The 16,214-nt window shown below is 39.0% G+C and overlaps 1 protein-coding gene across 16 annotated transcripts in view; it reads left to right on the top strand.

Moving 5' to 3' along the window:
* Positions 1 to 16,214, top strand: part of tab3 (TGF-beta activated kinase 1 (MAP3K7) binding protein 3) — a 149,548-nt gene that overhangs the window by 123,602 nt on the left and 9,732 nt on the right. For 3 of the 16 annotated variants that reach the window (XM_073045640.1, XM_073045639.1, XM_073045638.1), the window contains one exon: positions 4,938 to 5,033. The exons of 11 other annotated variants lie outside the window; for them this stretch is intronic. In XM_073045640.1, coding sequence (XP_072901741.1) covers positions 4,938 to 5,033 — 96 coding nt within the window. Of the gene's footprint in view, positions 1 to 4,937; positions 5,034 to 6,670; positions 7,407 to 16,214 lie in introns of all 16 variants that reach the window. 2 more of the 16 variants (XR_012098947.1, XR_012098950.1) reach the window with 2 other exon arrangements.

Here is a 16,214-nt window from a genome sequence, read left to right as displayed (position 1 = left end):
AATTACACAAGTAGTCTTTTCAAGGTGTCTTTTACGGAAGTGTTTCTGCAATCTTCATGGTTTCATAGTAGAGTATTAAAAACAAGATACATTGGGCATTGCTGATCTGACGGGAACAGGACAAAACCATACTCTAGGTATGTAACATTATATTGATGCATTTTCCATAGTTTTTGTTTCTTATTGGGATTAGAATTGAAGACTTCACTGCCTTCAGATTTAGAGATCAAGCTGTACGTACTTATCCATCATTAACAGGGCTAAATTAAAATAAAAAATTAACAAAAATTAGGAATGCCTACTGGATGTGGATGATGGCAGCAAGTTGACATGGATGAAACGATTGTAGTGGCATGCAAAGGATCAGAGAGGCGAAGATGAAAACAATCACATCAGATGAAGATTGTCCTGAGTCAACTAGTTCTGCATCTCAGTATTATACCTATTATTCTATACTGAGAAGTATTGTATATCATTATGATGTAATGATATACAGTGCCTGCCAATACTCTGCTCCAGTGCTAATATATACTTTTTGCATTCAGACCAAGTCCCCCCATATCCTTTTGTTAGCCTAATGCCAACTAATACAGCAGCCAGTGATGTCAAGCAGTGACTGAGCAGTATTTGCCAGTGCTGTGGTAGTCCATTCTAATTATCCTGCTCACCAGAATAATTCAGCTGCATCTCAAGTAGCATGCAGACCTGGATCTCCTCTAGAGGTTGGCCATGTCTTTCCTTGTCCACTGACTTTGGACATGGGTGGACAGAAAAGTCTACTCCTACCATGTGTCTGCACCCATACCCTCACAGAATTATACCAAATCCTGTAAGCTGTGGCCGAAGATGACATGAGCCGCTCCATTGTGGATTGTAGATGTCCTTGTCATTCTTTGGAGCTTATAACTGTAAAGGCTTGGGAATGGCAAGAGTTAATGACTGGACAGGCAGGTTGCCCCACCTGTATTTATGTTATTACTTCAATGAAATATTGAAGGAACATTCAGGTACATGATCTTTTGGCATGCCCTCAACCAAGGCAGCATCCTGGTAAACCTCTTCTGCACCCTCAGCAAATGAAAATGAGATGCTGCTTCCCTGTTTAAGTTGATACAAATAACCTCTTTAAAATGTCTAGTGATAATAGTGCAGTTCTCACAGAAACCGAGATAATATTTTTTCTCAAAGGCAATTGATTAAAGCTGGTTTTATCTGGCCATTAGTACAGTCCTGTCTTTACCTTGTCATATTTGTAGATAATGCAACAGTTGCTCAGTTTCAAACTTGACATGGCAAAACATGCTAAATAAAATTCTTTACTTCTCTGAATAGTAAAGCAATGTAGAAGAAATAAGTATGTGGCTCCAATTATTATTGTTTGTACCTTTTGATATCTCCACATATTTATGCTTCACAATAAAATTGTTAAGTGGTTCTTGGAAATAATTTCTTTCAGAGGATCATAATTTTGATAAATCTAAGTTTCAATTAAAATCCATTATGACAAAGAAACTGTACAAATTAATTATTTCTGACTTCAGAATTAAAATCGAACGTAGAACAGTACAGCTTAGGAATGGGCCATTGGGCTCACAATGTTGTGCCGAAACAATTAAAAATAAATCATAAACCTAAACACTAATCCCTCCATCTTTCTTACATCCAAGTGTGTATCCAAACATCTCTCAGTAGCCTGTATTTGCCCCTACCACTATACCAGCAGCACTTTCCAGGCATCCACCTCTCTTGAGTTTAAAAAAAAAGCTTAGCCCTCGCATCCCCCTTGAACCTACCACAACCCCCCCCCCCCCCCAGCACACTTTCAATGCATGCCCTCTGATATTAGACATTTCAACCTTGGGAAACACATTCCCTGTGTACTCTGTATAAGCCTCTCATAATTTTTAAAACCTCTGTCAGATCTCCCCTCAGTCTCTGCCGCTTCAGAGAAAACTACCCAAGTTTATCCAGCCTCTCATGATAGTGCATGCTCTCAACCAAGGCAGCATCCTGGTAAACCTCTTCTGCACCCTCTCCAAAGCTTCAACATCCTTCCTATAGTGGCGCAACCAGAACTGTGAGCAGTACTCCAGATGTGGCCCAACCAGAGTTCCATAAAGTTGCAACATAACCTCTTGACTTTTGAACCCAGTGCACCAAATGATAAAAACAAGCATTCCATAAGCTGAATTAATCACTTTAGCAATTTGTGTAGCCACCTTCAAGGAACTCTAAACTTGGATCCCAAGATCTCTCTGCTCAGCAACACTGTTAAGGATTTTGCCCTTAACAGTGTACCATCTCCTTGCATTACTGAGATGTAACACCTCAAATTTATCTGCATTAAACTCCATCTGCCATTTGTCTGCCCATATCTGCAACTGATCTAAATAGAGATGTATTCTTTGCCGGTCTTCTACAGTACACTATCCACAACTCCACCAATCTTGGTATCATACACAAACTTAACCACCCATCTACATTTTCATCCAGGTCATTTATGTATATAACAAATAGCAGAGTTTCCAGCACAGATCCCTGTAGAACACCACTAATTACAGACCTTCAGCTGGAATAAGTCCCTTCAACCACTGCTCTCTCATGAGGGACTTTGTCAAATGCCTTAATAAAATCCATGTATCCACTGCGCTACCCTCATCAATCTCTCTCATCACTTTGTCAAAAAAACTCAATCAAGTTGATAAGGTAGGGCCTGCCCCACACAAAGCCATGCTGGCTCTCCCTAATTAGGCCATGGCTTTCCAAATGCTCATAGATCCTATCCCTCAGAATTTTCTCTGGCAGTTTCCCTACAGCTGACATGAGACTTGCTGGTTTATAATTCCCAGGATTTTTCCTTGTTCTCTTGGACTTGGAGAATTTTTCTATGTTGATAATTTCTTATTTTGATTTCACATCAGTAACTAGCAAATTAGAATTGTGAATTTGTTTGTCCTACCTTAAGTCTTCCATGTTCCATTATACTCATCAAACTGAAAGATTTTCTCCTCTTGTTGAAGTGGTTTGGTGAATGTAAAGCAGAAGTACTCAACATTAGTATCTCTACTTTCTTGAGTCTCAGAAAAGTAAAAGACTAGATACGTATAAAATTGTCGGTCTTTGTGCATGGAGCGGCCATTACTTAGCATTGACAGGTGGTTTATTGTAATACTTTATACATTGTTAACAATTTACAATTTTAATTTGTCATCCCGTTTAGCTGCTTAATTAAAATAAACATTCTTTAAATGCTTTTCTTGGTTTTCTTCATCATAAAGGCACGTTTTAGTTTTGATCTTTGTACTAATTTTTTGCATGCATGTGATTTTTAGCATTATTAATAGCAACAAAATGTTAAATCTTGGGTGAACCTTCTCTACTTTTTGCTTCATTTTTCTTCCCCTGTGTTGGGGCAAAGCTGTCCTTAAGACAATTAAGCTTGTGACTGAATTGCTATTGGAGATTACTAGAAACAAATGAATAGGGTGTTTCATGATGCCATGTGAAATCGTGGTAAGCAAAAAGCTATACTTTTTTAATTATAGGGCTGTGTCTCTAAGTGGTATAGGTATTGTAATTTATATAGCCCTACATTATGGTTGAAATGTCATATTGTAAACACTTGGGGATAAAGAAAACTCCATGTTGTGTGCAATGTGTAATTTGCTTGCAGCTGAACCCTACTCATTGTCATGATAAGTTCGATTGTGAACATGATCATTCAACTTGGAAAGTTTGGGTTTTGCAGGCAACACTTTGAGGTAGTCTGAATTTGTGCGTCCATTCATATATAGCTTTCACACAGAAGAAAACATATTTGTAAAATGATGTGACTGTCTTATAATTTTAATTGAGTAGTTGCATCTTTCAGTGTTGCAATGCATTGTGTCTTTGAGCAATGATGTAGGATTATATCTCTGACTGTTTCTTCTGTATGTTGAAACCTTGCATGTTTACAGTACTTAAAGACTAAAATAAAATCAAGGTCCTTTGCTGAGAGTGTGCAAAGCCACCACTCCTTCCTTGACCCAGCTAATGCCTGCAGGGCGTGGCAATTGATTTGCTTGGTAATGAAATAATGTGGGGAGATAAACTGGAAAAAAATTAAGTGTCAATGATGAATTTGGATTTTTTTTGCTTGGGTGGTTGTCACAATTAACTATTTCATGGAAAACATCTGCATAGTTAAGGAATTCTTGTTCTTTTCAACATCCATTACTTCAGTGCGATTGAAAGTTAATTCAAAAATACAAACCTTCAGCTACAATAATTCATCTGTGTCATTTGTCAAGAATATTGCAACAGAAATGTAGATATAGTAGATTATTTTTACATAATGTTTAAAAAATTGATTGTTACCTTCAGTAATACAATATGCAGGACAAATATTCAATTCTGTGGACTGAAGTCATTAGATGAATGATGTTTATGTAATCTGAAGTTTATGCAATTTATACTGATTGTGCAGATGCAACAGGGTTTCTCGTATAATCCATTTCCTAACCAAGGGATTGTTAGTAAAAATAAACATTTACTAAGTGGACTATATTTCAGTAATTAATTATCTGAGTTAAATGTGCTTTTTTACATTTTGACTATGGAAATGTTTTTGAGTTAAACCTGGCTGCATTTTTTTTCAAATCAAATTCATCACAGGAAATAAAGTTTTAAAATTGTTTTCTAGCCCGAGTGCTATCCCATCAATTATGTCTTTGCAGGTTTGTCTGTGCATGGATCTTTAGGTTCTACGTTCTTGTCGGATTTATCTTATTAAATATTGTTTTTGTAGTGGTGTGAAATGGCTAGATAATTAGATAAGCAATGTACTTTATGTTTTGTATCTAGTTGTGGTGTCTTACCTGTGTATTGGGGTTGTGTTTTCGGTTTTGAGGTTTGCCCCATTATCCCTCTCAATCTTCATGACTTGTCTTGTACAGACCCTTCAGGTACTCTAGAGAGAAAAGCAAGGAAAATTAGTGTGACTTCAAAGTTAAAGAAGGACTCCTCTGATTCCCAGGCTGCTCCAGCTGAGGGTGGGTACTTGTGTGAATGTCACCTGATATCAGATTGGAGTAGATATTCAATTCGGAAGGCAAAAGGACAAGTCCAAAATGGCTTTCAAAGAACTCTTAACCAATATCTTAACTTTATCATAATTTAATGTAATCTTTTCAGATTTTAAACATTGTTGGCATCTTTTATTGACATAATTTTAATTGTTTAGAACATTTTCTTTCTAGTATTTTATATTTACATAAGTTGGTTTGGTCATGGAAGAAATTAGTTTTATTAATATATATTTAGAGTAATCGCAACAATATTTAATGCTTAATGTATGTCAATTTGTTGGCTATAACTTTTTAGAATTGATGGTTTCATGTGAATCCCTGTTGAAACTATATAATTCCTTTAAGTATCCTTTCATCAAAAAACATATAACACAATTGAGAGTTCAGTGATGTTTTTACTTTACAATTGATGTAGAAAAATGCCACAGGCTGTGTATGTACATTGTCAAAATTTTAAACACCTATTTTGATTTGTCTAAGATAGCATAGAAGCTTAATTTTTCTAGGACCTATAGTGAAGAAAAGCTAGTGTTTAACTCTTTTAATTTACAGTATTGTATGAGAAATGTGGAGAAATCTTTTCTGTAATCTATTCATGAATAAATCAAGAAAATTGTATTCATTTCACATTTTGGTTCACATCATTGGTGTGGGAAGAATAGTAAGTTGATAATATCTCCAAATTTTCTTGAGTTTCATGAGGTCAATTAAAGTTATTTTTCAACAAACAGGTGGGACACAGAAACTAAAGAACAAGCAATTTTGAACTTCAATATTTGAGATCCTTGGATGGAATTTAGAGCAGGTTTTGGAAAGAGAAAACACTCTTTGCTACTTTTGAATGAAGCATCTTTGAATTAAGTGCAGACTGGTAACTTAAAATTGAATTGCTGCTGAATATTAAAGTGTCTGGATATAGGTGAAATATTTGAAAATGCAGCAATTTTAATGCAGAGGACCTAAATTTGCGCATGGTTTTCACTGTTTTTCCACTTTTAAATATTCATAGAACCTAGAACAGTACAGCACAGTATAGGCCTTTCTGTCCATTATACTATGCTGACCCTTTCACCTCCTCTAAGGCCAATCTAACATTTCCTTCCCACATAGTCCTCCATTTTTCTTTCATTCATATATCTATTTAAGAGTCTCTTAAATGTCCTTAATGTATTTGCCTCTCACGCCACCCCTGATAGCGTGTTCTACATACCTACCACTCTTATTTTTTTAAATCTTGCCTCTAACATTCGACCCCCCCCCCCCAATACTTTGCTCCAAACACCTTTAAAGTATGCCCCCTCCTATTAGCCATTTCCACCCTGGGAAAAGGTCTGGTGTCCACTCTGTGTATGCTGCTTACCATCTTGTACAGCTCTGCCAAGTCACCCCTAATCCTCCTCTTCTCCAAAAAGAAAGGCCGTAACTCTCTCAACCCGTCCTTGCACCTCAGCCAGATTTGCAATCTCCCTCCTAGATGCTGATTTTTCACCACCTTCATAAGCCACTGCAGTTTTGATGGGTCTATGGTCATGAACTCCAAGGTTCCTCTGTTCCTCCACACTGTTAAGAATTCTGCCATTAACCCTGTTTTCTGCCTACAGGTTCGGCCTTCCAAAGTGAATCACTTCAATTTTTTCTGCATTGAACTCCATTTGCCACTTCTCAATCCAGCTGTACAATCTAAGAACACTATCCACAACACCACCAACCTTTGTGACATCTGCAAACTTACTAACTTGTCTTCAGATTCCTCATCCAAGTCAGTTATAAAAATCACAAAGAGCACAAGCCCAGAACAGACTTGTTGAGCATCATTGGTCTCTGATCTCCAGGCAAAATGTGTTCCATCTACAAAAAATCCCTCTGCCTTTTGTGAGCAAGTCAATGCTAAATCCACCCAACCAAATTTCCCTGTATCCCATGACTCCTGACTTTTGAATGAGGCTACTATGGGGAACCTTGTCAAATGCCTTATTAAAATCCATATATACTACATCCACAGTTCTGCCTTTGACATGCTTTCCTTAAAGAATTTAATCAGGCTGGTGAGTACAACCTGCCTGTCATAGAAGCTCTGTTGACTATCCTTAATCAGACTATGCTTCTCTAAATGCTTGTAAATCCTTTCTCTAAGAATGCTGTCCAATAGTTTGCCTATCACTGACATTAGACTCGCTGGTATATAATTCCCAAGGTAACCCTATTATCATTCTTGCACAAATGAGTAACATTTGCCACCTTCCAATCACCTGGTATGATTCCTGTGGCCAGTGAGGATGCAAAGATTATCACCAAAGGTGCAGCAATCTCTTCCTTCGCTTCTCGTAATAACCTGAGGTACTTTTCATGTAATTTCTCCTTTAAGATGTGTAACTTTTAGATATAGTTAGTTTTTTCCCCTCTCCGTGAAGTTTTCTGTACTTACCCCACATAGGCACATTTTTGAACAGTGCCATATTGATGCTCATGTAAAGGGTCAGTGTTTTCAAATTATGTCAGTGATTGCAATAACTGATGGTTTTGACTGGCATGTTATGCTGCATGTTACGAGGAACTCTGATGTTTATCTGTAGTTACTTGTTGATTTTAATACTGTGAATGATTATCCTATACTTTTCACATTCTTTTTGAATGGCTGTCTTTCATCAATGGTGTTCAAATGCATTACTGGTTGGTTTCCCAGGACTTCGAGCTTGGATCTATTTATCCAAGCATCATTCCTTTTGTCTGTCAGCATTGGATGGGCATTTAGACAAATATTGATGATACCCAGCAGCATTTTGCTTTTTCTGAACCTCTGCACTGAAGTCTGCAACTGTTCTTGGATTCTCTTCTATGCCAGCTTGACTTTGGCATTTATGGTGATCCTTGTCACTCAACTTGAATTGACAAGCTGGTTTGGTTTGGTTGACAATGTCAACCAATGTTTTATTTGAGGTACTCCTATCGTCATAAACAAATCTGTATCTGACCTTTCACAGAAATATATTGATAATTGGTTTATTATTATTAGACATATTTAATAAAATAAGAGCATGTAGAGAGTATGAAAGAAAACTATAACAGAATGCAGAAAATAGTGAAAGTTACAGAGTTTGCAGTGCAGGTAGCCAGATAATGCTGTTTACAATCCTTCTTTTGTTTTCCTTTCAGGGGATTCCAGGAAGAATTTTACATGCTCTTGTTATGTGGCAGACAATTTGCGCATAAAATTCTCGCAGAAATTTCTAGTAACTAAGCTAGTGCAAAACTGATTCTTTTGAAGTAGCTGCATTTTTCAGATTGGCGGTAGATTAGTTTGGCACGAAACATTTCAAAGGACAATGTGGCTGTAAGTGAAAGTAATAGATTCTTTCTTTTAAGTGGTTCCTGTGGATCAGGGTTAGCTGCATGTTAAGAAACACTGTTTCATTTCATTTTGGTTTAGAGGAATACAAGCATTAATTCTTGTTATTAATTGAGTGAGTGGAACTGCATGGCCAGTTCCAGGAAATTGTCAATGTAATTTAAAACAAATTGGTTGAGGTGATTAAACTTGATTAAAAATGACACCAGGAGGAAAATTGGACATGAGGTAATTCTTTGGAGTTAAAGGGGAGATAATATTGCAAAGGACCGCAGTATTGGTAATATTTGGAATGGAGCACCAGAGGGAGGTGATTGATGGGTAAGGAAAAGAGAAGGGGTGAGAGGGGAGCCAAAGTGGAGAATGGAAAAAGACAGAAGGGGGAGCAGAGAGAAATTACTGGGTTAGAAAAATCAGTGTTCAAGCCTTCAGGTTGGAGGCTATTTGAGCAGAATATGAAATGTTACTCATTCAACCTGAGAGTGGCCTCATCGTGGCAATTGAGGAGGCCATGGACTGACATGTTGGAAGCGGAATTGGAAGTAGAATTAAAATGGGTGGCCACCAGGAAATCCTGTTGTGAACTGAACAAAGGTGCTCAACAAAGTAGTCCTGCAGTCTACATGAGGGCCTCGCTGACATAGAGGAGTCTTCACTGGGAGCACTGGATACAGTGGATGACCCCAACAGACTTACGGGTGAAGCGTTAGCTCACCTGGACGGATTTTGAAGGAGGAGGTGAAGGAGCAAGTGTAGCATTTGTCCTGCTTACAGAATACTTACCTACCACCCCATGAGTCTCCGAATCCAGCACGATATTCCCCACAACTTCTGCCATCTTCAATGGGATCCTACTACGAAAAACATTTTTCCTTTCTCATTCTCTGCTTTTTGACTCCTTTGTTCATTCATTCCTCCCCACTAATCTCTCTTCTGGCATTTACACCTGCACCCACATTCTTATTCCGGCTTTGTCCCCTTCCTTTCCAGTCCTTATGAAGTGGGGTCACAGCCCAAAATGTCAGCTGTTTATTCCTCTCCATAGATGCAAAAAGTTACGGAGGATTCTTCATATCATACAGTGAGACAAAATGATTTGATTCAGTGTAATGTTCATACTGGCATGTGAGGAAAATACAGCAGTCAATATTTAAAAGCAATATTGTGGAAATGTGAAATAAACTGAATGCTAGAACATTCTTACTAAGAACAAACAAATACTTAAGGACAATGACCTTACAGGAAGATTGGGCAAGATAGAAATGCTAGATACAGACAATTGGGAGGAGAAACTCAAGCTCTCCCGTAGTGTGGAATGCCAGGATTGTTCGATGGTGCAAGGTGAAAAGGTAGAGCAATTGAACTAGTGAAGAAACAGAACATTCATTCAAAAGAAATGTATTGCAAATGTTAGAAGAAATATCATTATCTGATACAATTGAATTATGTTGAGTCTAAATGCTTGCAAAGCACCCAGTGGAAAGATCTACTTCCTGAGCAAACTTTGAGGATCATTGTAGCAATGTAGGAATCTTAAGAGCAGGAGATGAAGCATTGGAAACAATTACAATCTTTCACTCTGAAATGCAGACTGACTGGAGGTGCTCATGAAGTTGGCAGCCTAGAGTAGAGTGGAGTCAGTATTGTACTCATTCTAAAAGTCCAATTGAATTGCTTTCTCATGAAGTAGGTGAATTTAGAGCCTTAGATAGGGACAATGGTGGAACTGAACAGGTAGTATTTCTTTCTCTTGATCTGTGATGGTCATGAGATCTGTGATGATGCTGGCAATACATGGTGACGTTTTGCTCCAACTGTAATTTCCCTTTTAGAAACATACTTTTGAACTGTCTAAACCAGGGGTTCCCAGCCTTTTTTTAAAAAAAATGCCATTAAGCATGGGGTCTGTGGATCCCAGGTTGGGAACTCCTGGAATGAAGTAGCGATTTTACAGTCTCCTGAAGGATTTGCCGGACTTAACTCTCGGGAATGCAGGTACAGCACCTTTAAGAGGACAAAGGTCAGTAGCCATCATAATTGCTAAAAGACCGGGAGGAAGGGAGGACTTCAAGCCAGACTTGAACGTTGGGATGTAAAACTTCCTCTACCCAGCATCTTGTTAGCTAATGCAGTCATTGAAGAATAAAATAAAGACATAGGGCAAGAACCTCATCAGAGGGAAATTAAGGATTGCTGTTTTCTGTTTCATGGAAACATGGCATACCTCAGACTCACAGGATATGGTGGTTAAACAAGGGGCTTCTCGATCCAATGGGTGGACTGAACTGCTAATCTGAAGGAAGCAAGAGGTGGAGGTCTGTATTTCACAATAAACTCTTCATGGTGCTTGGACAGAGCAGCCTTGTCACACTCCTGTTTTCTGACCTGGAACATCTAATGGTCAAGTACCATCCATTCTACTTACTAAGAGAATTCTTCTCTGTGATCCTGACCGCAGTTTACATACTGCCAAAGGCAACTGTTAAGAAGGCACTCGATGTATTTAGTGCCACGATTAGTAAACACGAAACAGCCTATCGCAATGCTTTTCAAATCTTTGCCAGGCACTTCAGTCAAGCTTGCTTGAAGAAATCTCTGCCCAATTATCATCGGCACATCACCTGCAGCATCAGGGGTTTGAACATGCTCAACCACATTTACACTATGATCAGGAATGCCTATCTTTCCATCCCTAAACGGCATTTTAGGAAATCTGATCATCCGGCTGTTGTCCTCCCACCTGCATTCAGTCAGAGGCTGAAGAGCAAGGCACCATGAGGTGGTCACAGGAGGAAGAGGAATGGCTACGAGATTGGTTCAAGCCAGTGAACTTGGCTATGTTTAAGGACTCATCAGAGGATTTGTACACATGTCATGACATGGACTTTATGAAGACACTCGTCAGTGAATGTGTCCCTACAAAATCATTCAGCATCTTCCACAGCCAAAGCACTGGGATAAACCGAGAAATCTGCAATCTGCTGAGGGCTAGATCAGTGTTCTGGTCTGACAACCATGAAAAATATAAGTGGTTCTGGTAGGACCTCCGTAAAGCTATCTCACATGCAAGGTGGCAACTCTGGACCAAACTTGAATCACAGAAGGATGCTCAATGGCCATGGCAGGACTTGAATGACATCACTTCCTACGAAGTAAAATCAAGTGACATGTGACAACCAGGTTTTGCAGCCAGATGAGTTCAATTTTATGCTCGCTTTGACTGACAGCACGAAGGCATCTTCACAAACTTCCACAGCCCCCTACAACACTGGGATTTCAGTCTCTGAGGCCAAAGTGAGAGGATCCTTCAAGAGGGTGAACCCAAGGAAAGCATCTGGCTTGGACAGTGTACCGGGCTGAGTACTGAAGATATGTGCTAATCAGATGGCTGGATTATTTATCTTTAACCACTCACTTTGGTAATCTGAGGTAACCACCTGCTTCAAGCAGACTTCAATTATACTAGTGCCTAAGAAGAATGTGGTAACCTGCCTCAATGACTATCATCTAGTAGTACTTATGTCAATGACACTATTGATGAAAACATATCAACTCCTTGAGGAGTAACTTGGATCCACTTCAATTTGCCTCCCGTTACAACAGGTCAACAGCAGATCTGTTTTCACTCAACACTGCAACATCTGGACTGTGAAGATGCAAACATCAGGATGCTCTTCATTGACTACAGCTCTGCATTCAACATGACCATTCCCTCAAAGCTAATCAATAAGCTTCTAAGACCAAGGCCTCAATATCTCTTTGTGCAACTGGATCTTCAATTTTGTCACTTGCAGACCCCAATTAGTTCAAATTGGCAACAGCATCTCCTCTGCAATCACCATCAGCACAGTGCGTCACAAGGCTGTGCAATTAGCCTCCCTGCTTAACTTTCCGTATACTTATAACTATGAAGCAAAGTACAGCTCCAATGCCATACTTAAGTTTGCAGTCAACACCCCTGCTGTTAGCCAAACCAAAGGCAGTGACGAATCAGTATATAAGAGGGAGATTGAAAATCTGTCTGACAGGTCCCACAAATAAAACTTCTCACTCAACATCAGCAAAATCAAAGAGCTGGTTATTGACTACAGGAGGAGGAAACAAGAGATCCATGTACCAGTTCTCTTTAGGGGTTCAGAAGTGGAGAGGGTCAGTAACTTTAAATTCCTTGGTGTTATTATTTCAGAGGATCTGTCCTGGGTTCAGCACGTAACTGCTATTACAAAGAAGGCATGAGAGTGCCTCTACTTTCTTTTGAAGTTTGCAAAGATTCGGCATGTCATCTGAAATTTTGACAAACTTCGATAGATGTGCCTGATATGAAAACACTAATGCCCTTTAATGGAAAAGCCTATTAAAAGTAGTGGATAAAGGCCAGTCCATCACAGGTAAAGCCCTCCCCACCATTGAGCACATCTATAAAGAGTGCTGTTGCAGAAAGGCAGCATCCATCATCAAAGCCTCCACCATCCAGGCCATGCTGTCTTCTCACCTCACCGATGCATCAGGAAGGAGGTTCTGGACATAGACCTTGGGTCCGACGTCTGCGAGTTCAGGAACGGTTATTGCTCCTGAACCACTTCAACACTGAACTGATTCCACAACCGCTGGACTGACTAATGTTCTCAGTATTTATTACTGATATAATATTATTTTGTTTTTTCTTTTATGTATTTGCGCAATGTGTTGCCTTTAGCACATTGGTTGTTGTCTGTCTTTGTGCAGTTTTTCAGTGAATGCCTGCAAGAAAATGAATCTCAGGGTAGAGCATTGTGACAGATCTTTGAACTTTGAATTAAACCAATTATATCCTTTCTGACTAATGAAAATTGTCTTGCACCACCTCTTTGTTCTTTGTTGTTTCTATTTAGATATTTAATCCATGCATTTTGTAGATTACATTGTAATCTGTAGTATTTGCCAGTTATTACCATCCTGTTTCACCTTCCATGTATGAATGCAAATGAAACAGATGCAAAGGCTTATGTAAACGGACAACGATGAAATCTATGGATAATAATGGGAAGAAAAATAGTTCAGTGCACTGAGGTGGATATGATATCTGAGATTTCACAAATTCTGTTAAATGGAAGCGGGTAGCATGAAAGGTGACTTGGGACCACTTTGTTTCTGGGAGGGAGGGCAGAAACAAAAATAGAAGTGTTTGAAAAGGAGAAGATAGAGCCATGGACTGTGTCAAACATGGGTAACCTGCATTAGAGGAAAATGTATTTATGAATACTCATATGGAAACTGAATGACAGCATCAGAACAGAAACTCAATCTACCTAAGCAATGATACATCTATGTTGCCTTTGGGTGTCAGTGTTGCTGTCAAGGTTGTATTAGTTTTCATCCTCCATTGCTTAACTGGATGTTCATCTTAAAATCACTTATGGAAGTATCACTTGTCACTTAAACTCTAGACCAATAGATTGAGTGGATTCTTGTTGGTCTTTCTAATTTGGTGGCAAAAGTGTTAAAAATGCATGCTGCTTGTTATCTGTGCTCTGTTTTCAAACTCGGGTGTCCTAAAAGGTCCCTATACTGAAATAAATATTAAACAGTTGTTACCCAAATCACAGAAGGAATGATATTGAATTACTGTAGCTATTTGATTGAAGGTTTTATCCTGGGCTAAGTTGAGTCTCTCATCATCAGCCTCAAAAGATCTCGTATGTTTGTTTTTCCTAGATGGCTTAGTGATTTGCTCTGTATCAAACAGCTTTGATGTCAGACATAATGTGAATTTTTTTTTTACTTGTCCTGTTCCAAGTTGTGATATGCTGAAATTGAGAGATGCATGTGATCCTGATATGAGCAAGTTTGTGCTTCTTGGGTGATATTTGGTGCTGTCCTTTATTTACTAGTTTGCTGATTGAAAAGTAGTTGACTTCCGGCAAGATGGCAGTGCACTCAGATGTAGTGGTTTTGTAGGAGCTAACTAAAGGTCTTTTTTTTAAATGTATTTTTTACAATCGCAAGACCATGCTGGACATTAAGAACTTAAAGCACTGCAGGTCTACCCCATCAGTGAGTTGCTTGTTGGCGAAGAAACTGAAGAAGTTGGACTTGGTGAGGATGACACTGCTGCTGCTGGAGAGGTGTTGGAATAGGTTTGTGAAGGAGGTGTGCAGTTTATCAGCGAGTCATCGTCTAAGGCACTTTTCTTATGATTGCAAGACTCTGTTGGACATTGTTAACGTGGAACACTGCAAGACTGGTTCATTGGTTTATTAGCGAACGGTGGGGGAGCCACATGTCATAGCGAGGACTAGGCCTGAAGCCTTGGTGCGCCTGTTTGCAGTTGCATTGGTGTTGGTGCACCCTTCAGGAGTGGCTGAGACAGTGTGGTGTTGCATACACGCTGGAGTTGGTGCTGCTGTCCAGTGTTTGCTTGTAGAAGACAAGTTGTGTTTGACTGCAGACTGCTGCAACACACAGGGGCTTGGACAATGTTTTTGTGTGACTCTTTTATTGCTGTCTTGTATGTACTGTGTGTGTCTTGTGCTGTGTATGACTCACCTTATTCCAGAGTAACGCTGTTTCACTTGGTTGCATTCATGGGCGTATTTATAGCTGAATGACAATTAAACTTAACTTGAACTTAATATTAGCGTTGCATTAAATTTACCTTTGACATTTTTTTATGAGCAGAGCACATTGTGGCTGGATTAACTTCCCTGAGCAAAGCTCACAGGTTATTAACACAGTTGAAATATTGTCAATGCTTTGTTGGAGTGGCATGGTAAAGTAGTGGTTGGTGTAACACATTACAGTGCCAAAGATCGCCAATTGGGATTCATTTTCTACCGCTGCCTATAAAGGTATTTGTATGTTCTCCCCATGACCTCCAGGTGCTGTGGTTTCCTCCTGCTGTTTTTACATCAAGAGAGTGGCAACACTTAGGGGGTTGCCCAGCTCAGACCTTGCTGGTTTGATTTGACACAAACGACACATTTCACTGTTTCGCTGTACATGTGACAAATAAAACTAATCTTTGTCTTTAATGCTCAGTCATCACTTTGTCATAATTAGTTGGTTTTCCTTGCAGTATAGATTAAACTAAAGTGGCTGAAATTTGAAGAGACTGTCCTCGAACGGTGTAAGATCAAGTAGGATGATCATCCTAGATATGTTCTTGTTCACTTTTCAAATTTGCGTATGCTTTTATATTCCAATGATCTTCATTTAAAAAAATATACTTTTAAATTATTTTCTCATTCAAGTCTATATTTTAGAATTTTTGCTATAGGTAATTTTGTTCCCTTGCATTTCTTTTTTATAATTCTTTATAGTGAGTGAGTTCAGTGCCAGCTAAGATGATCTTTTAATTTGTTCAATTGCAGCTTGAGCAGTATAAGTGGTTCCAGTACTGCAAGTTGCACCATCTCTTCTATTCCACTGTCGAGCACTTCAAATTGTGCCAACATGTTTCTTATCCAGTGTCAACCCTAGGCAGCTATAGGGTGAGATTGGAATATTACTCTGCAGGCTCATAAAGACCAACAGTTCATTCAAACTATTTTAATTTCAGCCATTGTGTGGTGCATAAACTTCTATCCCATTATCTGACTTCTGTTAACTCATGTCTGGTAGATGAAAGGCTATTTTCACACCCAACTTTTCTTTAATGCACAGCTACTGACATTGCTCCTAATCACAAATATTTCATATATCAGGGTTTCAGTGGAAGCTCCAGGCAAATGATTGGCTGCATTCCCCATGTCCACTGTGAAGCCACGTGGATTTTTTTTAGGTGCAGATTGTTGAAAATTTAGCCATTTGCACAAGTAGTT

This window comes from Hemitrygon akajei, chromosome 5 (assembly GCF_048418815.1).
Source record: "Hemitrygon akajei chromosome 5, sHemAka1.3, whole genome shotgun sequence".
Taxonomy (NCBI): domain Eukaryota; kingdom Metazoa; phylum Chordata; class Chondrichthyes; order Myliobatiformes; family Dasyatidae; genus Hemitrygon; species Hemitrygon akajei.
Note: the sequence above shows the minus strand (reverse complement) of the source record. Positions and strands in the feature narration are given on the sequence as shown.